The following is a 27767-nucleotide window of genomic DNA, read 5'->3' as shown; positions in this document are numbered from 1 at the left end:
TGTAAAAATCGTAACAACTGACTCAAGCTAATTGTTTCCAATCACTAATGGCAAGAAATACAGAATTATGGTGAGTGATTGCTTTATAAATTTATAGGGGTGATCTCAAAAGGTCTTTGATCCTATCAATAAGTGCAAGGTAATGTCTTATAGTAACTGAATTCATTAAGATAATAACAGCTCTTCATCTAACCCAAAGCTCATAATCTCAATACACAGATGAGTTTCTTCTGACAGACAAGTTTATAACCCATACTGAATTTTCCCAGTATTAGCTCTTTGCTCAGAACTCCAACATGTGGTAAAATAAAAAAATATTTTGCTTCAAATAGAATATAGAGGGGCTGGTCTTATGATACATGGCACATATCCAAGAGGACAAAATACATGAGCAAAGCAAACTTGAGCCATTCCTCTGGGCATTATTATCTTGATTTATCTGAGAAACACATAATTGTATATATAAGGTGAGATACCTGGGGGGATAGGAAAAATAAGAGGGTAGACAGAATTCACATTTATATGTTGGATAATTTTACATTCAAGTATGTAGAAATTGAGATTCCAGATCTGGCTGTCTTCATTTACAGATAATCTTTAACTTGCTACCACAGTTGGGACCAGAATTTCTGTTGCTAAGTATCCCACTGCCAAGTGAGTCGTATCCAATTTTATGACTTTTTTTGCCATGGTTGTTAAGTGAATCACTGCAATTACTAAGTGGATCATACTTCCCCTATTAACTTTCCTTATCAGAAGCCAAGCAGGGAAAGTTGCAAAATGCTACCATGTGATCTCAGGACACTGAAACCATTGTAGATACATGCCAGTTGCCAAGTAACTGAATTTTGATCATATGACTGCAATGGTTGTACGTGTAAGGACCAGCCATAAGTCACTTTTTTCAGTACCATTGTAACTTGAAATGGTTGCTGAATGAATGGTTGTAAGTCAAGGACTACCTGCATATCTTTCTAAGAACAGGTAAAGACTGTAATAAACTATACAGAAGGGAACTCTTAATTTAACTCTTTTAAATGATGCAAAACATAACAAAATTTCTCATAAATATCTAACCAGAATCTCATAATAATGGTTCACTGGCACTGGTCTCTTAACACTATTCTTTAAGTTGGTCTTGCCCTATAAAATCTTTTCTATACCGAGTATAATATACTTTAAAACCTAGCAGTAAACTCTCTAACCATCAGAGCATCGTACTACTTAAGTATATTTGGTGAACAAAATCCATAGCCAAGTATTTGTCTAAGAGTTTCAAACAAGACTTTGGAGGTTCTTCATCAAAACTCTTCTCAATTGTCATGGAAGTAATGTAAAATACTTTAACTTTGGATTTTAATGTGGTCAGATTTTTAGTATTGTTTAAAATAATATTTTATCAACCAGATAAAATCTGTTATCAGAATTATATGTTTACATATTGAAAAGCATGAACTACAAATGCTGCTACATGGGACACTATGGAATAATGAACAAAATAAAAGATTAAAATAGACAATATTAATCTTACTTCAAAGCTCTTTACTTCCTCTTCACCATCATTGTTATCTTCTTCATCATGGCAACTCTGAAAAAAACACTGTGTTCACAAATGTGTTTTTTTAATTAAAATATGTTTTGTTTCAAGATTATTTCTGGCTCTTATTAAGATAAAATAAAGCAGAGACATAAATTGCATATCTTGCATAACATTAGGGGACTGTTGACAGGAAACCTTGCTGATTTTGCTCCATTATTGGGGTCAGCTATGTAGTCAATTCCCAACAATTACTTAGAATCTAACCAGTTTTAATGCCATGGGGAAACTACACCCCCAAGACTGCTGGTGCATCTTGGTCATCTTACAGCCAAGAAATAGTGGACAGGAGGAATCAGATTAATAGGTGAGCCAGCGAAGAAGAATGGAATTTGTAATGTTCATTTGATTAGAAAGTATCAAGGTTTGCATTGCATGTCAAAGAATGATAAAACAAGTGACATAAAACAACCTTATGCATTCTGGTGAAAAAAATTACCTTTGCCATAATATCAGCATATGCCATATACAAGTAATCTTCGTCCAATTTACTGTGATATAGAAAAGAAAAAACCAGGAGGTTACAATTATCATTCGAGCTGGTCTGTATCTAGAGTAAAAGTTTCATATGTAAGAAAGCATGATAGACTAATGAAGGGGAAAATATGATTATTGGAAGAGCAGTTAGTCTAGAGTTTTGCCATATCTGTAGAAATCTTGGTGATCATATGTAGTGAAAGATAAGTTGAAGGAGGAACACTAAAGAAAATGAAATGACATCAAAAATCTATGCTGACATTAAAATCAAGAACTCCTCCAACATAAACATAAAACATACATATACATATACATATACATATACATATACATACATATACATATACATATACATATACATACATATGTATATATATATATATATATATATGTGTGTGTGTGTGTGTGTGTGTGTGTGTGTGTGTGTGTGTGTGTTTTCAAGTTTAATAGTTTCAATTTTTTATTTTCACTTCAAATTTTTGGCGTTTTAGTTTAGTTTTTAATATCATTTATAACAATAAACATTATATTTCAAATTAGCTATAAACAAACTAAGCTGCACTAATAGTGAAACCGTATATCAGAGGTCTTCAAACTTTTGGGCACCAAGGACCGATTCCGTGGAGAGAGGTTTTTCCACGGACTGGAGAGTGCATGGTTTTGTGTGCTGCCTGCAAACCCGTGAATGGGGATTTGCTTGTTTGTGTGGACCAGTTGCTGGCATGCTGCGGTGCAGTACCAGTCCACGGACCAGGGATTGGGGACCCCTGCCATATATTAGTGGATAAACTGAACATTTTAGGTGCTAAAATGCGCCCAAAAATAGTTTATATATAGTTGGGTTTATCTATGAATCTTAAATGGACTCCAGAAGATGGTAGAGGACAGGAAGGCCTGGAGGAACGTTGTCCATAGTGTCGTGATGGGTCGGACACTACTTCGCAGCTAACAACAACTTATCTATGAATATATACTGTAATACTTCTTAAAGGACCCCTATTTCCTATTTATACTCACATATAAGCCCATCCACAGATAAGTAGATCCTTGAATTTTTTACCGAAATAACATGAAAAATGCAAGTTGGCTTATCCACAGGTGGAACTCTTTTCATGATATTTTATTTAAAGGGTCAAGGGTCAGCTTATTCATGAAGGACATATACAAAATTATATATGGCATGCTGTTTTGGATTCTGTTTTTTCTAATAACACAACAGAGAAATATAAATCATGTAATTTCTTGTGTACCCTAACCAGTAAGGAAATAATCCTACTTGTTCAATCTTATTTGCTAATTAAATTTGTATAAAGTATAATGGTTTTCCGTCATTTATTGATGAGAAGTTTGTAGATATACCTGAACACAAAATTGGCTCAAATTTCATGAATCAACCTGATAGTACTTTGATATTTAACTCCACATTACTTTTTCTAGGGGCAAGAAGTATTTTGTATCTAGATGTGAAAATAAAGCAATTTACAAAGAATCATTAATATCTTCTCTGTTTTGTCTCACCATTTTTCAGTTAAAGCTGTTCGACTGAATAGTAAAATAAGTTGATGCAAAGGATCAACTCTCTTAATACATTCATCTTCTTCTGTTGGTTCTGCTCCAGGTTTCTGCAGCAAGAAACAGAAGAAGAAAAACGTTAAAAGAAAATATTTGAGATCTCAGATGTAGATATATTTGGGCATCATACTGAGAGCGATCAAACTTATTTCCAAACAAATTTACATTAGGGATGCTTGAGAATTTGATCTTTAGATATTTAAATATGAACTAACTTGAATTACATTTCTTGAATCATTGTGAAAAACTCAATTTTTCATAGGTTTGCATACCTTCCAAAATGCTATACCATACCATGCTCAAAATACATATTAAGCATACAATATATATTTAAATATATTTTTATTACATATTGTAAATTAATGCACACACAAGATAGAAAACAGGAACATCTATCAAAGTAAAACAAATCAGAAATAGGCGGATAATAAATCAAAAATATATATCATTTTGAAACTCAAATGATATCATCATGTTAGAACTGACTTCTATAATTATACTGGCAAATGTAATGTTAGAGTGATAGCTGTAGTGCTGGAAAGGAACAAAAATAGCATATATATTTACAGTTTATGCATCTCAATGTACAAAATTCAAGATATCCAAGGTAGCCTCAAAGGGATTTCTTGCAGTCTACAAGAAGCAGGACATATAAATTGTAGTATCTCCCACTATTTTTGAACTTTTTTATTTTTTGTTTTATTTTTTGATAAAATTAAAAACCGTGGCATTACCAAAATAACAAGCAAATTCTATAGTTTACTAATGGCTGAATTTGAGCAGGTTACATACTACAATACAATTCAAAACAAATAACCAGTTGAATCAATTCTAACATACTGCTAAGTCTTCTATCAACGTATCTTCAAAATAATGGTCTTCTGTTTCCACCCAGGACTTTTCATATCCCTGAAGAAAAAGATTGACAGCTCGGTGCCTTAAAAAAAAGTCAACAAAATATATGTATTTTTAAATGTATGCCCACTTATTGAATATTCAAAATATTTACTATATAAAATATCTATCATTGAATACAGAAGCAGCATATATTTATTAGCTAATTTATATGAAGAAGAAATAAAGTCCCAGTGAACAGACCTTCATCCTAAAGACAGAATTGACAGTACTGCTATGTCCTTTTGTCATTTCTTTTTTCTAAAGCTATTAATGCTACTGAACTTTGCACTGTGATTTTGTTGTGTTTCTCATCTCTGTAGAGATCGCACATACCGTGGAAGATTATATAGTGGCGCCATTCTGAAGCAAGCCACCACAGCTCTTTTTCTCTGTTTGGACAAGAGTTTATGCCATACTGCCTTTTTTGACCTTTGAGGATGTTCAACCTATAGAACAAAAAACAATGAAAATCAGAAATCACTTAATAGATGCTTATTTATTTTTAAGATATAAGGCTGCCATTTCACAACTTTTACTAGGGAGTAAATCCCATTAAACTGAATGTAAATTAATGTGAATGAAACTGAATTAAACAGTCACTTAACCCAGTCCATCTCACAGGGTTGTTGTGGGGAAAGCAGGAAGAGGAAGAAGTATTAGGTATGTTCGTCACTTTAAGATATTTATAAACAATAATAGAGGCAGGATAAAAAAACCAAATAAATAAATTTTATTTTAACTTTTTAGTTAATATGCATAGGATTTTGCTGCTAAAAATGAAATTTTGTAAATATTAGAACTAGGCTACTTCTAAGCTTGTAAGCCGCCCTGAGTCTTCGGAGAAGGGCGGGATATAAATGTAATAAAAATAAAATAAAATAAAATAAATCAAGTTAGCTGAAATCCCCCCTTCATGGATTACTGCCTTGTCGTGGCGAAGGGGCTTGCGTAATTCAATGAAGCTATGAGCTATGCCGTGCAGGGCCACCCAAGACGGACAGGTCATAGCTGAGAGTTCTGACAAAACGTGATCCACTGGAGAAGGAAATGGCAACCCACTCCAGTATCTTTGCCATGAAAACCCTATGGACAGTACCAAAAGGCAAAACGATATGACGCTGGAAGATGAGCCCCTCAGGTCGGAAGGCGTCCAATATGCTACTGGGGAAGAGCAGAGGGCTAGTACTAGTAGCGCCAGAAAGAATGAAGCGACTGGGCCAAAGCCGAAAGGACGCTCAGCTGTGGATGTGTCTGGTGGTGAAAGGAAAGTCCGATGCTGTAAAGATTTTTTCTCCATAGGAACCTGGAATGTAAGATCCATGAATCAAGGAAAGCTGGACGTGGTCAAACAAGAGATGACAAGACTGAACATCGACATCTTAGGTATCAGCGAACTAAAATGGACAGGAATGGGTGAATTTAATTCAGATGACCACCAGGTATACTACTGCGGGCAAGAATCCCTCAGAAGAAATGGAGTAGCCTTCATAGTCAATAAAAGAGTAGGAAAATCAATACTGGGATACAATCCTCAAAATGACAGAATGATCTCAGTTCGAATCCAAGGCAAACCATTCAATATCACAGTAGTCCAAGTCTATGCCCCAACCACCAGTGCTGAAGAGGATGAAATTGACCGGTTCTATGAAGCCCTACAGCACCTTATAGAACTAACACCAAAAAATGATGTCCTTATCATCATGGGGGATTGGAATGCTAAAGTAGGAAGCCAAAAGATAACCGGAATAACAGGCAAGTTTGGCCTTGGAGTACAAAATGAAGCAGGGCACAGGCTGATAGAATTTTGTCAAGAGAATACGATGGTCATAGCAAACACTCTTTTCCAACAACCCAAGAGACGGCTCTACACATGGACATCACCAGACGGTCATCACAGAAATCAGATTGACTATATGCTCTGCAGCCAAAGATGGAGAAGCTCTATACAGTCAGTAAAAACAAGACCAGGAGCTGACTGTGGCTCAGACCATGAGCTTCTCCTTGCAAAGTTTAAGCTTAAACTGAAGAAAGTAGGGAAAAGCACTAGGCCACTCAGGTATGAATTAAATCATATCCCTGTTGAATATACAGTAGAGGTGACAAATAGATTTAAGGAATTAGATCTGATAGACAGAGTGCCTGAAGAACTATGGACAGAGGTTCGCGACATTGTACAAGAGGTAGCAACCAAAACCATCCCAAAGAAAAAGAAATGCAAGAAAGCAAAATGGCTGTCTGAGGAAGCTTTGCAAATAGCTAAGGAAAGGAGGGAAGCGAAAGGCAAGGGAGAAAAACATAGATATGCCCAATTGAATGCAGAATTCCAGAGAATAGCTAGAAGAGATAAGAATGCCTTCTTAAATGAACAGTGCAAAGAAATAGAAGAAAACAATAGAATAGGGAGGACCAGAGATCTTTTCAAGAAAATTGGAGAGATGAAGGGAACGTTTAATGCAAAAATGGGCATGATAAAGGACCAAAATGGCAGGGACCTAACAGAGGCAGAAGAGATTAAGAAGAGGTGGCAAAATTACACAGAAGAACTATACAAGAATGAGCTTAATGTCCCTGATAATCACAATGAGGTGGTCACTGACCTCGAGCCAGACATCCTAGAATGTGAAGTGAAGTGGGCCTTAGAAAAGCTGAGCAACAACAAAGCTAGTGGAGGTGACAGTATTCCAGCTGAGCTATTCAAAATCTTAAAAGACAGTGCAGTAAAAGTGCTACACTCAATTTGCCAGCAAATTTGGAAAACTCAACAGTGGCCACAGGATTGGAAAAGATCAGTTTACATTCCAATTCCAAAGAAAGGCAGTGCCAAAGAATGTTCAAACTATCGCACCATTGCACTCATTTCTCATGCTAGTAAAGTCATGCTTAAAATCCTACAAGCTAGACTTCAGCAGTATGTGGATCGAGAACTACCAGAAGTACAGGCAGGATTTCGAAGAGGCAGAGGAACTAGAGATCAAATTGCCAACATACGCTGGATCATGGAGAAAGCTAGGGAGTTCCAGAAAAACATCTACTTCTGCTTCATTGACTATGCTAAAGCCTTTGATTGTGTGGATCATAACAAACTGTGGCAAGTTCTTAAAGAGATGGGAGTACCAGACCATCTTATTTGTCTCTTGAGAAACCTATATGCGGGCCAAGAAGCAACAGTGAGAACTGGACACGGAACCACTGATTGGTTCAAAATTGGGAAAGGAGTCCGGCAAGGCTGTATACTGTCGCCCTGCCTATTTAACTTATATGCAGAGCACATCATGAGAAAGGCAGGGCTAGATGAATCAAAAGTTGGAATTAAGATTGCCGGAAGAAATATCAACAACCTAAGATACGCAGATGATACCACTCTAATGGCAGAAAGTGAAGAAGAACTAAAGAGCCTCTTGTTGCGGGTGAAGAAGGAGAGTGCAAAACTTGGGTTGAAACTTAACATTAAGAAAACCAAGATCATGGCATCTGGCCCTCTCAATTCCTGGCAAATAGATGGGGAAGAAATGGAGGTAGTGACAGATTTTATTTTCCTGGGCTTCAAGATCACTGCAGATGGGGACTGTAGCCAAGAAATTAAAAGACGCTTGCTCCTGGGGAGGAAAGCCATGACAAATCTAGACAGCACACTAAAAAGCAGAGACATCACCCTGTCAACAAAAGTGCGTATAGTCAAGGCTATGGTCTTCCCAGTTGCAATGTATGGCAGTGAAAGTTGGACCATAAGAAAGGCTGAGCGCCAAAGAATTGAGGCCTTTGAACTATGGTGCTGGAGAAGACTCCTGCGAGTCCCTTGGACTGCAAGGCGATCAAACCGGTCAGTCCTAGAGGAGATCAATCCTGACTGCTCTTTAGAAGGCCAGATCCTGAAGCTAAAACTCAAATACTTTGGCCACCTAATGAGAAGGAAGGACTCACTGGAGAAAAGCCTAATGCTGGGAAAGATCGAGGGCAATAGAAGAAGGGGACGACAGAGAATGAGGTGGCTGGATGGAGTCACTGAAGCAGTAGGCGTGAGCTTAAATGGACTCCAGAAGATGGTAGAGGACAGAAAGGCCTGGAGGAATGTTGTCCATAGGGTCGCGATGGGTCGGACACGACTTCGCAGCTAACAACAAAAAAAAGCTGAAATCCAGCGTAAACTCATAAATATATTGGTCGAGAACCATTTTAATTATTATCTTTTGCTCTAGTAACTATAATGATAGAGAAAACAAGCATTTGTACGATTTGGGTATAATCAAATATTGTATAAGCTGCAAACTAAAAGTACAATATTTTAAAACTGTAGTCAATCTTTGTCAAACTATTGACAATCATAGATTAAATTGTTAAATTCCAGATATATGCATAGTTAACTTTCTTACATCCCACTGGGACAGGGGTCAGCAACCTGAAACAGTGAAAGAGCCACTCGGAACCGGTTCCCTCACAAAAGGAAAATCTGGGAGCCGCAAAAAATGTGTGCGCATGTGTGTGCATGCGCGCATGCGCAGAACAGGGTTTGACTGAAGAGTGGAGCCAAGGCGAGATATGCACCTACCCTGCATTTTTTTTTGGACTGCACATGGCAGAGGACTGGGAGCCGCAGGAGACAGCTGAAAGAGCCGCATGCGGCTCCGGAGCCACGGGTTGCAGACCTGTGCACTAGGAAGTTTTAAACTATACCACAGCTATAATTTGCTTTTAAATTCAGGTTTTGGAAATTGTAAGTATACAAGATTAATCTACATACCTAAAAGAATGTTCTGTTTTGTTCTACATTTTCTGCATCACTTATTGTATGTAAAGAAATTAGAAAAAAAACTTTTTTGTTTCTATATGCAGGTAGTCGTCAATTAATTCATTCAAGTCTCATTCAGCGATTACTCAAACTTTTGATAGTGCTGAAAAAGTAGATTTATCCAACTAGTATCCAATCTTACGATCATCATAGCATCCCATGGTGACATGATCACCATTTGCAACCTTCCTAGCCAGTTGCCACCAAGTGAAGTTAATGAGGTAGCCAGCAGAAATTTGCACGTCGCAGTCATGTAACAATGCTTAACAACTGCAAGTGATTTGCTTAATGATCATAGCAGAACTGATGCTGTAAGTCAGACATAATCACCTGATGTTTCATTTAATGATCACATAACTTAATAATAGTCCCAATTGCAGCCATTAAGTGAAAACTACCTGTATTGCTCATTTGGAAAACAATTTTCCTTCTCTTTTGTGGCTCTCAGGTTGTGGAATGCACTTCCCAAGGAAGTGTATTTGCTGATAGAAGGAAATATTTGCAAGATCCATTCTGAGTCGATCACCGGGACCAAATATTTATTCTTCTAAGCTTTCAGGCTTGTGCTGGACCCATCATCAGGAAACTTCTCTCTCTCCAGAAACTATGCACTGGTCTGTTCTATGCATAAATCAGGTAAATCAGGTACTTAGGGGCCGAAGGTGAGATGGCACAAGGAAATGACAAATAACCACTTATTGGCCAGGCATCAATGCCCAATTAACAACTAAAAGCTACAGCCAACCAGGAACCATACAAATGTAGCACGTAGAACAGCCCAGTGCACACATTCTGGAGAGAGAGGTTTCCTGATTATGGGTTCCAGCATGAGCCCAAAAGCTTGAAAGAATAAATTTTTGGTCCTGGTAACTAAATTATAACATTATCCTGGGACACGTATATTTACCTTCATTTGCAAGAGAATATTTGCAGCTCAGAATTGAACTGTGAGTTCCTTGGTGCTCTCTGAGCTTGGTGGTTTTCTTGCATTACCAAACTTGATAACATCATCAGTGCTAATTACCATTGATGATGTTATCTAGTTTGGTAATGAAATGTCTGTAAGAAAACCATGAACCTCAGAGAGCACTGAGGACCCCACAGAAGTATACTTGGTCTTCACTCTCCCATTATTTAGGAAAATGAGAAAACTGTCTATTTTTCACTAAGCTTTTAACTGTGATTTTTTAAAATTGATATTGATTTTATTTTTAGAATGTTTGTTACATTTTATATTTTGCCTTTTTTCTGTAAGCCATCTTGAATGTGCCAACAAAACAGCAGGATAAAAATCCAAAATAGGCAGAGTAATCTGTTTTACAATTTTACTAAAAGAATAGGTGAAGTGACCGCAAGATTATCTAAGATATTTCTGAATTATGCTCACAGCACTTCAGTTTGACTGTCTTTTGAAATAACCAGGATGAGCATATAATTTTCCATATAATTACATAGGATTCTTGAGATGGTGAATGGCAAAATGATCAATACAATGCATTACAGATTGAGTTATTGGTTGCCCATTACTATGATACTGTTACTATTTCTGTATTAAATTAGTTGTCTTCATTCTTTGTTTTGCTTTGTTGTCCATGAGAGTGTCATTTATCTATTCTATAAAGCATGACCGTATTGCTATAAAAGTAACAATTGTACTAATTCTGTTCCTTTGTAGTAGATTTTTTCCATTATTAATGTCACTACATAGTAAATACATACTATGTACTGCATAGTAGAAAATGCCATTGACTAATATGTGCAGCTATAGAAATTGAATAAATAAATATTTACTCTGAACATAGAACAAAATTACAGCATGCCTACGTGATTCATCCTGGAAGGATATATGGAAAGTTTGAGTGCTCTTTATAGTAAAACAAACTTTAGAACTTCAAGCACAAATTGTGAGGACATAAAATAAATTTATTAGTACACTGAATAACTGAAACCCAAACAAGGAATTGTGAATGTCATAATTGAGACAAAGAAAGAGATAAAAGTGTAATACAAAAAACCTCAGTCAGATTAAGTGCAAAACCTTTCAAACAAAAGAATAAATTGAAGTGGAGCAAGCAAGTTGGGAGAAATTGCATCTAAAAATAATAACCACAAATCAGATATTTAGAGATTTAATACATCAAAATGCATAAACAAAATTATTAAAGGCAAAACCAATACATTCCTAACATAATTAATTATATGAGCATATACTCTATACTTCCCATTCTGAAACATTTCCGTCGACGATTAGAGAAGTTCTGGAAATAATAAAAGAAAATAATACATGAAGTAGAAAAAAAATCAAAATGATGCATTTAATTTTACTTATGTGGGTAAAAGAAAGGATATTAAACTATATATAAAAATATGTCACTTGAAAAAGTGTAAATATTTTGAAATTATAGTACAGTCACATTAAGAAGAGAATGGTGACTGTGTGTAGATGAGAATTACTGTTTTTCACCCAGAATAGAATAACAATGGTTTTCCCAATCCAAAGATATTTTGATGGGAGATTTCCACACATTCAAGTTGCACAGATTTTGTTGTTGTTGTTGTTGTTGTTGCCTTGACTTGGTTAAGGAAGAATACCCTGTTTACTTAAATATACCTCATTTGAGAATTCTAAATTGAATTCTAATTACTACCAAGGTCCGAAAAAGTAAAGGAACTTTAAGAAGGCATTCCCTCTTTTTAGGGAGCACAAAACCAATTTATCATTATGCCTTTTAATAAACTGCTACTTTAAATGTCTTCGTATGCCACTTCAGTTGGTATAAGAAAGCCAAAGTGCCTTGTATGCATGCTTCAGTCTAATGACTTCACGTTCTTTCATTTCCTGATTAATACTTTGGATATTCATAAACAATGGATGGATTATATAGCTTCTCCCTCCTGTGCACCTCCAGATCCTGTTATGGTGCCCTCATCATGGGGAGAGGTGTGTTTTCTGGTAGGGAAGAGTGAAGAATCTTAATGAATGGTTGTTAAGCAAGGACGACTAGGATATTCATGGAATGCAATAAATTTTTGGAAGAACATAATATAAAACAAATACTTTCAATGCAAAATAAGTATATCAGCAGGACATTTTTCCACAGTACACTACTGAATATGTAAAACAAATTAATGTTAAAATGTCAATAATACATCTAACCTGTTCCAGATGGAAAAGTACATTAGCTATATCCATAACTCGTTCCACAGTCTTTTCTGGATCTGAAGTGATATCAGTTCTGTTTGGTAGATCTTTGTAAAGGGCCACCTGCCATCTAATTGCAGGATCTTCAAGCTGCAAGAAAATATATGTGAGGTGCTAAAAATATGTCTCAAATAATGAATAACCAAACAATTGTATACAGATTATAGTATCTGAAATTACTGTGATAATCTAATAAGTCACTACACTTATTTAGCACGTTTAACTTTATGAGACCATTAGAATCTTTGCTTACATTTCATAGACATCTGTACTATTTTTGGCTCTACACCTGGTGTGCACATATGGATACATGAACAGATGTATACATATATGTATCAACCTGCACTCATATACTGTATAACTTGCTTTTCGAAAGATTAGGTCAGAAGCAAAACTTGTTAATACTTGAAAATTACCTTGCCCTGTAAATGAAGGTTGTTGCGAATAATATCTCGAACTTCATCCTCGGTGTCCTTCTGTCAAGAAAATATACCAAATATTTTACTGAAAAATATTATATAAAGAGGGAATATCCCTTGCAGAAAAATAATTCTAACCACCTTGCAAAGCTGCACTTTTTCATTATTATGGCATGCCATGATAAATATGCAAAATGGGATTAAACTTACTATAACTTTTTGGTTCTTATGAGTTCCATAGTACAGCAATCTTTACTTGGGTGAAATATTCTTGTGTAACAATCGTAACAAGAGTAATCTAGAGAAAGAGATTTCTCCATTCCTTAACTAGCTCCATTTAGTTAGCATACAGCAGCTATCTGGTATTATCGCTATCTAAGCCACTTCAATACCATTCATATTTACTTTGGAAAGTGTTTTTTATCATTTTGAATCTTGTTTATTGTTGTTGTTGTTAGTTGCGAAGTCGTGTCCGACCCATCGCGACCCTATGGACAATGTTCCTCCAGGCTTTCCTGTCCTCTACCATCTTCTGGAGTCCATTTAAGCTCACGCCTACTGCTTCAGTGACTCCATCCAGCCACCTCATTCTCTGTCGTCCCCTTCTTCTATTGCCCTCAATCTTTCCCAGCATTAGGCTCTTCTCCAGTGAGTCCTTCCTCCTCATTAGGTGGCCAAAGTATTTGAGTTTTAGCTTCAGGATCTGGCCTTCTAAAGAGCAGTCAGGGTTGATCTCCTCTAGGACTGACCGGTTTGATCGCCTTGCAGTCCAAGGGACTCGCAGGAGTCTTCTCCAGCACCAGAGTTCAAAGGCCTCAATTCTTTTGCGCTCAGCCTTTCTTATGGTCCAACTTTCACTGCCATACATTGCAACTGGGAAGACCATAGCCTTGACTATACGCACTTTTGTTGACAGGGTGATGTCTCTGCTTTTTAGTGTGCTGTCTAGATTTGCCATGGTGTCTAGATTTGCCATGGATCTTGTTTATAGGCAAGGAATAATATTGCTTCTCTCTGATATCATTCTTATTAAATATACTGGTTGTCACCCAAGTGTGTCCCAGAAGAAAAGAGCAACCTCTGAAGAAGCTAGTTGTCATATGTTTAAAAAAAGAGTAGAATAATGGACAAGAAATCCCTGTAATTAACATTATTTTAATGGCAAGAAGCCAATTAACTACTAAGAAGAAATAAGCCAGGCAAATATCATAATGCTTTTGGATACATACTGTGCCATGAGAATGCCCCCTTGGAATTCTTCATCTTTTGAACTTTTTATAATGTTGTTTTATAATTTCAAATTTTTTATTCCTAAATTACTCTGATTTTAATTTTTAATTTTACTGATTATATTGTACACTGCACAGACTCTCTCTCCAAGTGAGACAGGTAATTAGGTATAAATAAATAAGTAATAAATCAACAGTAACAAGACTCCTGTAGCATTTTCAACCCTGTCAGACCAAAAAGAGTACTGTCTCCATAAAGGGGAGGATCTTACACAGTTATTGAACACATTAAGTGAAGTTCTACATATAGAGGAAACCTACCATGCTCAATCGATTTTTTGCTAGAGCAATTAATTCTTGGTCACCAGGTGCACAAATATTTAGCCCAATGGGAAGCAATCTTTTCAATGCAGCCACAATCAGAGAGGTCTGAGTTGAGTAACGATCCCCTTTCCGTTTCATTTTTTTTCTTTCCTGATCAGAAACAGCTGTCTGCAATGTAGAAGTAATAATTCATTCTCAAATTATAAAATAAGGGAGGTAATTATCTCTTGGGGATGTTGAAATGAAAAAGGAAGAAACACCAGGGAAATTACTTTGCCATGAAATGTTTTATATCAGTGATGATGGCAGTAATCTAGAAGTGCAATATAATTTTTCATTTGTATTATCTTTATGCTCACTCTTGTGACAAACTTTATTATGATCTTTTATTTGCACTTATACAGAGCAGATGGAACTTCCTATGATACCGCCACTATGTCTTATTGTTTTCAACTACATTACTATCATGCCATTATTTTGCTTTCATAATACGGGCTTCCTTAATGACATATTGTTAATATAGCACAATTGTTCACAGCTGAATGTCATTCCAGTTGCATCTATATCTCTTTGTTTCTTTTTAAATATGACAATAACAGCAGGAATTCTTGAATCTGCCTATTAACTGCATATCCTTCTTATGGCCTTCAATAAGATGACATGTCTAATCAGGTGTACGTTTTTAAAGTGTCACTATAAAATAATGATATAACCTCAAAAACCAACCCAATTCAGGGAAGGAATAAAAATATTGGATACAGAAGAGCGAGAAGCTGCAATGTCACTTAGCAACTTGGCTTTTCAAAACGTTTCCTGGAAAAATGGATATGCTGGACGTGACCTCAGCTTTTGTACTTCAAAAAGGTAGAAAGAGAAAACAATTTATATTTAGTAAAAGAGAGAAAACATCTACTGAAGGATAGAAATAAAATTAATGTGTTGGGGACAGAAGTATGTCAGGACAATGAGGATGATTATTTTCTATGTATGACACAAGTTACATGGTAATTACATTTGATAGTCATTTGCACCCAGATTTTCCACACTGATGAAATGAGACTAGTGATCCCCCTGTAGATGAATGTGGAAATTTGGAGTTGGTTCATAGTGGTTAAAGAAATTTCAAACTAGGAATATGCACCCTTTCTACAACCTTTATCTCTACAGATAACAAGTTTAGGAAATATTTAGAATATTCTAAAAATGTTTGGACCATTTCAATATCCCAGTATATGTGGAATACTTTAATTATTTTTAAAAACTACAGATTTTAGCAATATTTTGATAAATGCTGCAGTATTTGTAAATTCTTATACCTTGGACATCTTCGATTTAGTGTCAGTAATAAGGAAAGACATATTGTTGATTTCATTTTGCACCACAAAGTTCTGTTCTTCCCTTTTAAAATTCTGTAATGTTACAAAGAACATAAAAACACAAAGCATTACAAAATTCACTATTTGGCTCTTCCATTGTCTCTTTCACATTGAATATTAAAATTTATATAGTGCTATACAATTGCATTATAAAATCATAATCTACATAATGGTATAAAAAGATAAAAAATATTTATCTTTTTTTCAACAAAACTGAACTTATTGCATGCAAACATCCTTCTTTTGAGAAAATATACTTTCCCTATTGCTCCCTTCCAAATTGTTTGCAAAAGAAAATAACTTTCTCCAATATTTTCCAGACAAATACTTTGAAACAAATAAAACAAATACTTTGAAACCTTAAGGTATCATGATGACAAAAAACGCTAAGTACTTGAAGAAGGTTTGATTCTAATCCCTTTTTTAAAAAAATAGAATAAAAAGATAACCCAGACAAAGCCTTAGACCCTATATGAATGTCATCTATAGCTGCCATTTATTTATAAGATGTAAGAATAAAGCTTTGCTTAACAAATTGCAAAAGAATAAAACCATTCAAAAGTGCTGCTTCCTTTCCTGTTTCTATTTTTTTATAGACATATCCACAGTCACACATTGAAGCAGCAGCACTGAGAGAATCAAAAAAACAAGATGACACTTGCAGCAGTGTGATCTAAACCCTATCCCTTTTGTGTGTATATCAATGTCACAGACGTGTAAAAAAGGTCGGGACTTTGACTAGACTGCACATCTCATCTGGAAGCTGTTTCAGCAAGAGACCTCTGCATGTATCTAATGCTCAATACTCAACACTCTTAGTTATGAAATTTTAAAAATACATACATGGGATTTTGACCAGTAAATGAAAACTTCTGCAACCATACGAAACAAATCTTCGGCTTCAGGGTTGGGTTCTTTGAGCCATTTTGCTCTGAAATTAAAAAGAAAAAAGAAAAAAAATCACTCCAATTTGTAGCAGAAATGACAGAGAAACTTCGGAATCTTCAACATTAAAACATGTATGCATACAGTCCAATTTTCTGGATTTAGGGAACGCAGTCCTCAGCAAGAGGATTAGACTCTTAGCATCTCCAGGTAAAGAGGAAAAGAAAGGAGAAAAAAGGTAAAAAGATAAATCAGTAAAAGAAGGGACAATAAGCATTACCAATAGTAGCCTTAGATGAAGCAATAATTCATCCGAGATATTGCACTGATGAACTGCATTCCTATACCATTATTTTTTTTAAAAAAACACCTTGGTCTTAAATTAATTCATGATAATATTAAGCATCTAATAAATTCTAGTTAATAGATCAGCTACAATTTGTGAATCTAAGAACTCACTCCCATCATGTGATTTAAAATAAGGCATTTAAAAACTAGTTCTCTGTGTACTCTGTGCTGGTAATGACCTATAAAGCCCTAAATGGCATGGGTCCGGGTTATTTACGGGAGCACCTTTTGCCGGCGTTAACCTCCCATCGTCCTGTGCGGTCCCACAGAGAGGGCCTCCTCAGGGTGCCATCGGTCAATGTCGACTGGTGGCCCACAGGGGGAGAGCATTCTCTGTGGGCACGCCTGCCCTCTGGAATCAGCTTCCAGTTGAGCTCCGGATGGCTCCCGACCTTCGATCGTTTCGCCGCGACCTGAAGACTTGGTTGTTTGAACAGGCCGGCCTGGACTGAGGGATTGGATTTTAGTGTTTAAATTTTAAAAAAATTTAAATTTTAGATTGTATTTATTACTTAGGGCTATTGATTTAATCTTATTTTAATTTTTATACCTTGTGTGTTGTTAGCGTTTTAATTGCCCTGTACACCGCCCCGAGTCCTTGGAGAGGGGCGGTATATAAATCTAATAAAATAAATAAAATAAATAAATACCTGTTGTAGTCCACAAATCTGATCAACAATGGATAGAAGGCATAAAGGTCCCGGGAAAGTGTAGTGAATTCATCTAGGATGAGCAGTTCCGCCTCAGACATATCACCCCTGCCTTCTGTTCGTAAGTGTTCTTCATCAGCGATCACCATAGCTGCTTTTTTCTTCAGTTTCTCCATCAGTGGAAGAAAATGTGTTTTCAGAAGCTCCGCCTTCACTTTACTTATGATAGGCTGTGAAAACACTATGTAAATAATCCATTAATTTTACTGCATATTAGTAGGTGGGAAAACTACATCAAAGATGTTACAATCTTAAACAGATTTATACTACAGTTACTCTACTAGAATTTTGGTCCTCAAAGAAATGCAAACTGTATTCCTATTATTAAATCCACATGCATCTCTAATAAGCTGGAACCTCTGCCTCTCGCATTTCATTTAACCTTTTTAAAAAGTGCAATACTTTTATTGAAATTAGCTGGTTTTACTTTTATCGGTTTCTTATATATATATATATATATATATATATATATATATATATATATATATATATATATATATATATATATATATATATATATATATATATATATATATATATATATATATATATATATATATATATATATATATATATATATATATATATATATTAAAATGCATGTAAAAATGAACCAAAACTTTCTCCTACCTGCTAATCTCTTCATCCAGGCTCCTTCATCTATGCCCAAATTGTTATGTATGATTTTTAGAATGTTTCCCAGAAGAGTATTCATATCATCTGAAGTCAATGCTGTGCAGCACATTTCACTCTTGTTATGACTGTTTTCTGGTCCATGTTCCCACCAATGTGACATATAACTACAAAGCATGGGCAATATAACTTCCATTACATGAGGCATTTGTGTATAGCGAATGCCTGATTCAGCTAATTCCACAATTTCTTCCATTAATTTTTCCAGAGATGGAATATTTGGACAAAGTTCCCTTACACTGTTTGGTAAACCTAGAAGAACAATATTGCATATTAATATAATACCACGTTTAACAACATTAGCAAACAATCCCTTGGTTCATCTTGAATATGTATGGTTTGTGATACATATTTCCACACATATAATTTCATATACATATACATATACATGTATATGTATTTCCAAACATCACTCATCATTCATGTCTATTTTCTGAATGTATGTGACTCAGTATTCACAAGTAAACATGGATGTCATTTGAGTGGATTTTGCTTTGCATAATAGTTTGTTTGGTTTTTTTGCATAATCTCTTTTCCAGTATGGATACCTTCCTCTTTCATCTTTCTCAGACTCTTCAAATCTGCTCTAAGTAGAAAGATTTTTCTAAAATGTCTTGGAAAAGATTTTGAGTTCAGGGACAAAAAGGAATAATGCTCCTTCAATTTCATTGACGGAATAGGAGTCCAAAACTATTACATCTAACTGGATTTCATTTTTAAAAACTAGTCCCAAAATGAAAGTAGATAAATTAAAACAGCATTCTACCCATCTTCTAACATATGGTTAGAGAATGAGAATAAAATGTGATTCCAGTAAAAAAAATAAATGCAGCTGCTCCAAGGAACCTCTTTGGAACAGAAAGTGAAATGCTTCACAACACTAGTCATTATCAAAGAAGAAGAAAAAAATGAAAAGCAAATATGCAGTATAATTAATTCTGGATCATTCAGTAAATTCATACTGAGTTACCTGTTCTTGTTGTCTTGGTATTGTATATAGAATAAATATTGTAACTATTCAGATGAGTTTCTAAAAATGCCACAGGAAAGGCACCAGCAAAAGCAGCTAAACATTCACCTAAAGCTGATCGTTGGCTGTAAAGTGAAAAAAGCGTCTTTTTAAGGTCAATATACATATAATTAGTTTAGTATCATGTTAATAAAACTTCTACGATGTTCAGTTTGCCTGCTAATTATTGCCAAAAATAGTATCTGAGTAGACGTTGATATAGAATTTACTCAGATTGCTCCACATAAACATTATTTGTGTTTCAGTCATAGGCCTGATTTTCACTCTGAAATTATCTTCTTGATCTGAGGGGCTGAACTTGCTGATTTTCGTAGACTTCTCAGTCATTTTCAATGTGACAGATCCTGATATATTTCTGGAGAGTATTTTAGGAAGGGTACTCTTGCAGTGGTTCTCCTCATATTTGAAATATCATCTCCAGAAGATGGCACTGAGGTATTTGAATAATAGAATAACAGAGTTGGAAGGGACTTGGAGGGTCTTCTAGTCCAACCCCATCTAATCTGTTTCTTAAAACCTCCAGTGATGGAGAACCTACAACTTCTGAAGGCAAACCATTTCACTGATTAATTATTCTCACTGTCAGGAAATGTCTCCTTATTTATTTATTTATTTTTTATAAATATTTTATTAATTTTCTCACTTTACAATCATAAGTACTTTAAAAAGCAATGTGTTGTCTGGATCTATTAGAAATTCAGTAGTACATATTAACTTTCTCAGTCTAGTCCAATACTACACCATCCAGTGCTTCCTTGGTCCTCTCTGCTTCCGGTAGTATGCATTTTTCCATACTGGGCAAATACAATTTATGTTACTGTTAATACATATACAATTAAATATAGACACCTTCATCACATTTTTCTGGTATTATACATAATATTGATAGTATCAATTTATAATAGCTTTTCTAGCCAAAAGATATCTCAATTGCATTTGTATTTAAAATCTGCTTATTCAATCAATATTCTGCTTTTCCCGCTTTCTAAAAATTTTAATTTCCCATCAATGTTCAAAATATCTCTCTTGCTTATAATTTTCTCATAATAAATTATATTTTGGTGACCAAAAGCTTCCGTTATTCAAACCCTTTTAGAATTTTCATATTTCCCATCGCATAACAAATTATAATATTCTAGTTACAAATCCTATCCTTCTAATTATAATAATACTTTTATTTCTAACAGCTATCTATTTTCTTAGCCATATTCAGACATCTGTCTAGTAGGAGGGGGGAAGTCTCAAATGTAGTTTTAGTCCCCAAATTTCAAATATAGATTTGTATTAGTTCCAAACTGATGTTGTAGTTTCCTCTGTTTTCCCCCAAAACAATTAATTCACGCATTTCTTTTCCTGAGGGAGCAGGGCAATAACTTCCCTTTCCTCTCTCATCGGGGAGGATTCTTTGCTTTGGGCATTCTTTTTTCCAGGAAAGTAGTGTTAGGGCCCTAAAAAGAGGATCAAGTCTCACCCAGTTCCATCCACGTTGCTCAGATATTGCTAGTTAATGCTTGTCTTTGGTTTTCAGCAGCTTCTGGCTGGCCACACGAATGTAGCCAATCTTTCCCGTGCCGGTTTGGAGGGCTTCCTCAGAACCAGCAGAAGGGCCGCCGCCTTTCCATGATCGACAAGGGTCGTCTCCTTCTTTGCCTCTTTGTGGCAACTTTCAACCCTTTTTAGGATCTCCAGCGGGGCGAAATCGAATGTGGAAGACAGAACACCATCTTCCTGTGCCTGTTATGCCACGATGTCAAACCGGAAGTTTTTTAAGAAGGGTTCTCCTGCAGTGGTTCTCCTCATATTTGAAATATCATCTCTAGAAGATGGTACTGAGGTATTTGAATAATAGAATAACCAAGTTGGAAGGGACTTGGAGGTCTTCTAGTTCTGAAGGCAAACAGTTCCACTGAAGACAAACCGTTCCACTGATTTAATTGTTCTCACTGTCAGGAAATGTCTCCTTATTTGTTGATTGGTTCTCTACTTGATTGGTTTCCATCCATTCTACCTTCAGGTGTTTTGGAGAATAGGGTGAACCCTTCTTCTTTATGGCAGCCCCTTAGATATTGGAACACTGCTATCATGTTACCCCTTTTCCTTCTTTTCATTAAACTAGACATACCCCAATTCCTGCAACTGTTTTTCATATGTTTTAGCCTCCAGTGCTTTAATCATCTTTGTTGCTCTTCTCTGCACTTTTTCCAGTTTCAACATCTTTTTCATATCATGATGACCAAAAATGGATGCAATGTTCAAATGCGGTTTGTTTTCAGTAATGTCTACATTATAGAGTTCTACCAGGTTCTAATTTTATATACTGTTGAATATTAAAACTAATTTGTAATTTTTGCTTTCAATAATATGCATAATTCTAGTTCACTTTTTATTAGATTTAGGTGGGTGTTTAGGACCGGATTGAAGTAATGAACTGGCTGAAGGCCAATAAAATGAAGCCATTTCTGGGGGGTGGGAATCAGGTTTTTAATGGATTTGCATATTCCCGAAGAGGTTGTGCTCCCCTAGTGAATCACACTTTTCCATTACAGCAGACTCATCTTTACTATTAGAGATACCACAGATGGATTCTTTGATGGATGAAGAGCCTATTATTAGCTAATACCTTACTTGGATAGAGATATAAGTAGTCCTTGTACTGTGACTGTTCAAAGTTATGATGATGCTAAATGAGATTTAAAGCCAGTCCTCAAAGTCGCAGCAGTTGATACACTCCTGTGCTTGGCAACTCACATGTAATTATGACTGTTGCAGCATCCCATGGTCACTTAATAGCCATTTGTGATCTTCACTGCCAGCTTCCCACCAGCAAAGTCAATGGGGATGGTGGAAGGAAGTTATAAATCATGGTCACATGACAGTGCACTGAACAATAATGCACAATTCACTTAACTAATCATAACACATTTTTTATATTAGATATTTCTTTCTTACCGTTCCACATAGATACTCTTGCTGGTTCCCAAAGCATATAAGCTGGCCAGTATTCTATAACAAGAGATTTGAACATCTTCCACTAAGAAAAACAGGAAGAAAAACTAAGAAACAATTTTGTGCATTGCTTTTCATTGTTACCCACAACTAAGAGATTACTATAAACATACCAGAAAACAATTTAGAACAATTGAAATTTGGCATCTGGACATGCAAAAGTGCTAATATTATTACAAACAGCTAAAGAACATCTGAATCTGTCTTATCAAGAGCATTTAGTTATTTTCATTTTGAAGATGGATAAATACAATCAACATAATTAAACAAATGAAGCTGGAATTGTTAATTTGAAAATTGTTTTTATAAACTCCAGTAAAATCAAGGTACTGGTGTACTAACGTCTGGAATATTAGAAGCCAAGCTATAAAGTTCTTAAACATAATTTAGAGTTGTAATGGTATAAATTATTCATTATAATACTTACATATCAAATCTTCACCAAACTGATGTTGTCCAATGTGCTCAAATAGTGAAGACAATACTGGCAAGAGAGCCACTGTTGTGTAATTAATAATTTGTGTTACTCCCTTTGGCTGACTCCTGGTGTGTGTGAATTGCCCCTGCTTAAGATTTTCCATTGTTTTTTCCAGGTCCTCTGCAGCATTATCCAAAAATGTCCTCAAAGCCATCTTAACAGATTCCAAACCTGTCTTCATCACTGTCCTGTATGCACATAAAATAACATTATATTCTATTATGAACAAAATCCATAATGTTCCTCTGGACCAAGGAACACACTTTTTGGGAATCGCTACAAGTGGTTAGAGAAGTGTCATAAAAAGACATTATAAATCTATATAAATAGTACATTAGTTTTGCATCTAGTAAGCAAAATTATTAGTTGAAATAATTCTGTCATTGCTTCCTCCCTGGAAGGAAGATTGGCTCCATCTAAGATATTAATTATAACGGGATTGGGGGAGGTTAGCTATGATATTGGCTATGGTTGTTATGTTGTGATTTATATTTCTATGGGAAATCAAGTTTAGATGAGAATCTTCCATCACTTTTTTAAAAATCTCTACAAAGTAAGCTTGTATGAGAGATAGTGACTGGTTCAAATTTACCCAGTACTATATAGAGCAGGGGTGTAAAACTGCCGGCCTGTGAGCCAAATGCATCATGCAAAACCGCGCCCACCCTATTGCCGGCAATGGGGAAAAAGCTGAGATATGTCGCGATACATCGCATGACATCGCGAGCTTCACACCAGTGATATAGAGAGTTGTGTAACATCATTAAGTAGAAATTTAAATATGTGTATATTTGGTCCCACTCTGATATATTAAGTACAATGTACACTGGCTCTGTAAGAAGCCATACTAGCCTCTATATTATGATAATTCTGTTGATAACATCACAATTAGATTCAAGTCAGTTCCATACCTGAGGCTACCCTGAAGCTGTAGCAAATACAGAATACACTAGCATGATTATTAGAATGTAGGAATCTCTGTTAGAGGAAAAAGCAGTGTGCAGCTCTAACAGTTGCATGTGTTTAGACTAAGCAACAACAAAGAGTAGGAACAAGGTAATTGTGCCAAAGGTGAACTTCAAAAGATCTGAAAATATCATTTTGAGAATCAATTCAGAGCATACAGTGTAAGACTACAAGGGATAAACAAATGAATTATTTGACAGAAAATAAATTTTTGGAATGGTGAAGGATGGTGTTAATGGAACATATCTAATTTTTAAAGTTTCAGTAATAGCAACACACTTTTAAATACATTTAAAACATTCACATAATATATAATGTTATAATTTGTAATGAAAGATTTTCACCATGCAATTATCCTTCATTCCTAATTGAGAAAATAGTAACAATGATAGCTCAGATATCAATATGTAATCTATAAAATTTCCATGTAAACTTAAAAGTACTAAACATGAGAATTAGGAATTGGGACACATAAATAGATGATGTCTCATCCAAACATATTTTTAGTGGGACAGAGGCACTAAATTACTAATCTTTCTGATTTAGCAAGTCTCCATTTATGGAAAAAGACAACTAAGTATTCATTTACAATAATGTTGTCCCTATCAGTTTTCTGCAAATCGAAACAATAATTTAATAAAATCTGTTTAGCAATTTACCTTGCATCCAAGGTCTGACCCAAGATGTGAAGGCAATTAACAATGGAAGTTGCATCATTTCCTAAAGGCAGCAGAAGGGGGGAGAAAAATGAGAGATTTTGTATTATACCACTTTTTATTTTTATTTTTCACCAGTAGTGGTGAACTTACAAACAGAATTTAATGTTATACATTATATTAATTAAAATATTATTTCAATGATTTCAGCAGATGCAAAAAAAGAAAAATCTAAGATAAATACATTTTTCGTGAATGTGATAAGGTCCTTGAATATTTTTTGACATTTCAAATTTTCAGATTGTATTCCTTAAAAGTTAATCTTTTCATCACATTAATTTATGCATTAATATAGAAGCGTTTGCACTATAATGTGTCATGAATCACATCTGAAACTAAGGCTGTCAGATAAAGCAGGGGTCCCCAACCCCTGGTCCGTGGACCAGTACTGGGCCGCAACATGCCAGCAACTGGTCCTCACAAACAAGCAAACCCCCATCTGCGAGATGTAGGCAGCACACTAAACCACACACTCCAGTCCACAGAAAAACCTCTCTCCGTGGAACCGGTCCCTGGTGACCAAAAGGTTGGGGACCTCTGAGATAAAGAATAATGAAAGCAAATTAGCCATGCAAATTTGGTTATTGTAAAAGATACCCATTGATGTTTAAAAGAAGAACTTAGAGAATGCAGATGTCAAAAACATTTTTTTTTCAAAATTTTGGGCAACAATAAAATTGTAGTGTATTTCTGCAAGTATGTCTAAGAGTTTTTCTCAAAGAACTTTTTTTACATAATTCACAAAGGTAATAATCAAGGATATAACCCAGTAGAGTATAGTTAAGTGATTTTAGCCTTTCATACACTAGTCAAGTATATTTTTCACTGAAATTTATGGTCCTTAGACTTTTTGCATGAACCTTGCTGGAGTCACAATGTAGGAAACATGGCTCCCATTCAAGAACTGTTCAGGACTCATTTCATTCTACAATTACACCAGCTGCATACAGTTATGTGTAGAAAATGCGATGGTAAATGTAGTACTTCTGTATACACTAAGGAATATGGTGTACATTGTGTAGTAAGTTGCATTAATGACACCATTTATATAAGCCATATCATCTCCATCATACTTGAGCCATATGTATGTAAAAGTAATTAGTAACATTAGAAATACCAAATATACCAAATTCAGATGTCCATGTTGACAGATTTTAGTGTGACGTGAAATTCTTTCCATAATGTTCAGATAAAATAATCCTAATGGAAAGTTTAACTATAAAAGATGGAATGTCAAAAAATTCTAACAGAATAAAAACTTTAACTTTACTAAAAATCTCAAAAAATTTAAATAATGATTTTATAATAAAATCCCTAAACACAGAATCCTGTTGAACAGAAAATTTAAGAGTAAGTATAAATAAAGCTTAAAATTACCAAATCCTTAAAAGACCTATAGATAAATGATTAACAAAATACTAGATAGATGAATGAATGTTGTGTAGGTGTTATACTATTATCTGAAGAATGTATATTCCATTTGTTTAGAGGTGTACAAAAAACTAATAAAAATGACAAGGAGATAATAGTGCAATGTCATAGTTTCACATATATAAATATTTCAAATGCCTTTTTTTTAAAAAAAAATGCCTTAATAATAATAGCATTTGAAGTGGAAATTAAATAATAGCAAAATTGACATTTAGGTGACTTTCAGTAAGGCACTGTTAGTGGGAAATGTTTCTCCCTTTCCAATTCTCATTTCTGATAAAGGAGCATCAGCTAATGGCTGATATCCTGTATAAATGTATATAGAATTGCATTAAGACACAAATATATATATACAGTGAGGACTAAAGAAATCCTGTATCTGAAATACAAAAATAAAATACATCTAAGATGCATTGTTCCAGTAATTACAATAATGTATTAAAGTTATATCTGCCATACAAGAATGACCTCTTACAAATATTTGAAGCATATGTCTCTTTCCTATTAGAAGTGAGTTCTTTAAGGATGCAAGTCATGGTCCATTTTTGAGATGTTACGTGCCATTTCTATTTTATCTCCTTGTACAAGCATTAAATATTTTGGAGTTTTTTGGCATGACTGAGCCTTACTGAAATGTTTGACGGTTTCAGGTATTTAGAAGTTATTTTAGAACTTCTTTAAATCTTGTAGCTCTGTGGAATATGATGATACATGTTTCTTACTTTTCATGAGTCTTCTTTTAGTTTCTGTCAATATTTGACATAGGAGTTTGCATCAAAGATAATCAACCACTAACCATTTTCTGTTGCTCCAGCATCACTAATCTCACATATTTGCTAGGCGTTTTCAATAAAGCCATTTTTAAGTCAGTAAAATAAAATTAGCAACAAACATCAGAGATAAGCTGAATTTCATTGGTTTTAAATTTTCATTTCAAAATGTGCATGTTCAGAAAGGGCTTGCTATACAAGCTCTATGAAAATGGGAGTCTCTCTCTCTTTATTTGGTTCATTTCTGATTGTTTCTTGTAAGGCTGAACTAAACAATGACCTGAAGTCTGATTTTTAAGACCCTAGAAAACTGTAACTAAAATTCCAGCTGAAAAAGAGCTAAACAATAATCTAAAGGCATATTTTTAAAACTCTAGAAAACTGCATAGTCCCTAAACTACTCCTAAAAAATTCTTTTGGAAGTGGAATTGATGGGTTACCATTAGGGTGGCTATTAGGTGATGCACACACACACACACACACCGATCGATCAATCAATCAATCAATAGGCCTAGCAGTATACGATTTTTATTGAACTTCTGTCTTTTACTTTGCAAACCCCTCTGCCAATCTTTTTGCCAATGATTGGCCCAGAGTCCCTCACTAAGTTGCACTCACCATGGCCATAAACTGTGGCCATGAACTGTTTCCCTAGTGTCAATTCAGTACCTTAACCACTCTACATTTCCTGTCCTATTAGGTTCACATATAAATATTACAAATAAAAATAGATAATTTATCAATAATCTGTTTCAAATTACAGTCCTGGTCAAAATTATATTTCAAATATGCAAGGATTCCAATAATTACTCTCTTTTCTTAGAGGAATAGTAATGATAAGCTTTCAGCATAGCT

The 27767-nt window shown here is 35.1% G+C and overlaps 1 protein-coding gene across 1 annotated transcript in view; it reads right to left on the bottom strand.

Moving 5' to 3' along the window:
• The window catches only part of RYR2 (ryanodine receptor 2), a 296407-nt gene that overhangs the window by 56877 nt on the left and 211763 nt on the right, over nucleotides 1–27767 (bottom strand). Inside the window, exons 64-79 of the mRNA XM_081335695.1 lie at nucleotides 24655–24715; nucleotides 22979–23217; nucleotides 22495–22576; nucleotides 19486–19610; nucleotides 18453–18767; nucleotides 17763–18003; nucleotides 16723–16810; nucleotides 15820–15912; nucleotides 14501–14671; nucleotides 12948–13007; nucleotides 12436–12621; nucleotides 4877–4989; nucleotides 4487–4583; nucleotides 3593–3696; nucleotides 2037–2088; nucleotides 1532–1588 (exon numbers count right to left, since the gene is read on the bottom strand). Coding sequence (XP_081191821.1) covers nucleotides 1532–1588; nucleotides 2037–2088; nucleotides 3593–3696; nucleotides 4487–4583; nucleotides 4877–4989; nucleotides 12436–12621; nucleotides 12948–13007; nucleotides 14501–14671; nucleotides 15820–15912; nucleotides 16723–16810; nucleotides 17763–18003; nucleotides 18453–18767; nucleotides 19486–19610; nucleotides 22495–22576; nucleotides 22979–23217; nucleotides 24655–24715 — 2084 coding nt within the window. The remainder of the gene's footprint in view (nucleotides 1–1531; nucleotides 1589–2036; nucleotides 2089–3592; nucleotides 3697–4486; nucleotides 4584–4876; nucleotides 4990–12435; nucleotides 12622–12947; nucleotides 13008–14500; nucleotides 14672–15819; nucleotides 15913–16722; nucleotides 16811–17762; nucleotides 18004–18452; nucleotides 18768–19485; nucleotides 19611–22494; nucleotides 22577–22978; nucleotides 23218–24654; nucleotides 24716–27767) is intronic.

Source organism: Vipera berus (assembly GCF_964194415.1).
Source record: "Vipera berus genome assembly, chromosome: 1".
Taxonomy (NCBI): domain Eukaryota; kingdom Metazoa; phylum Chordata; class Lepidosauria; order Squamata; family Viperidae; genus Vipera; species Vipera berus.
Note: the sequence above shows the minus strand (reverse complement) of the source record. Positions and strands in the feature narration are given on the sequence as shown.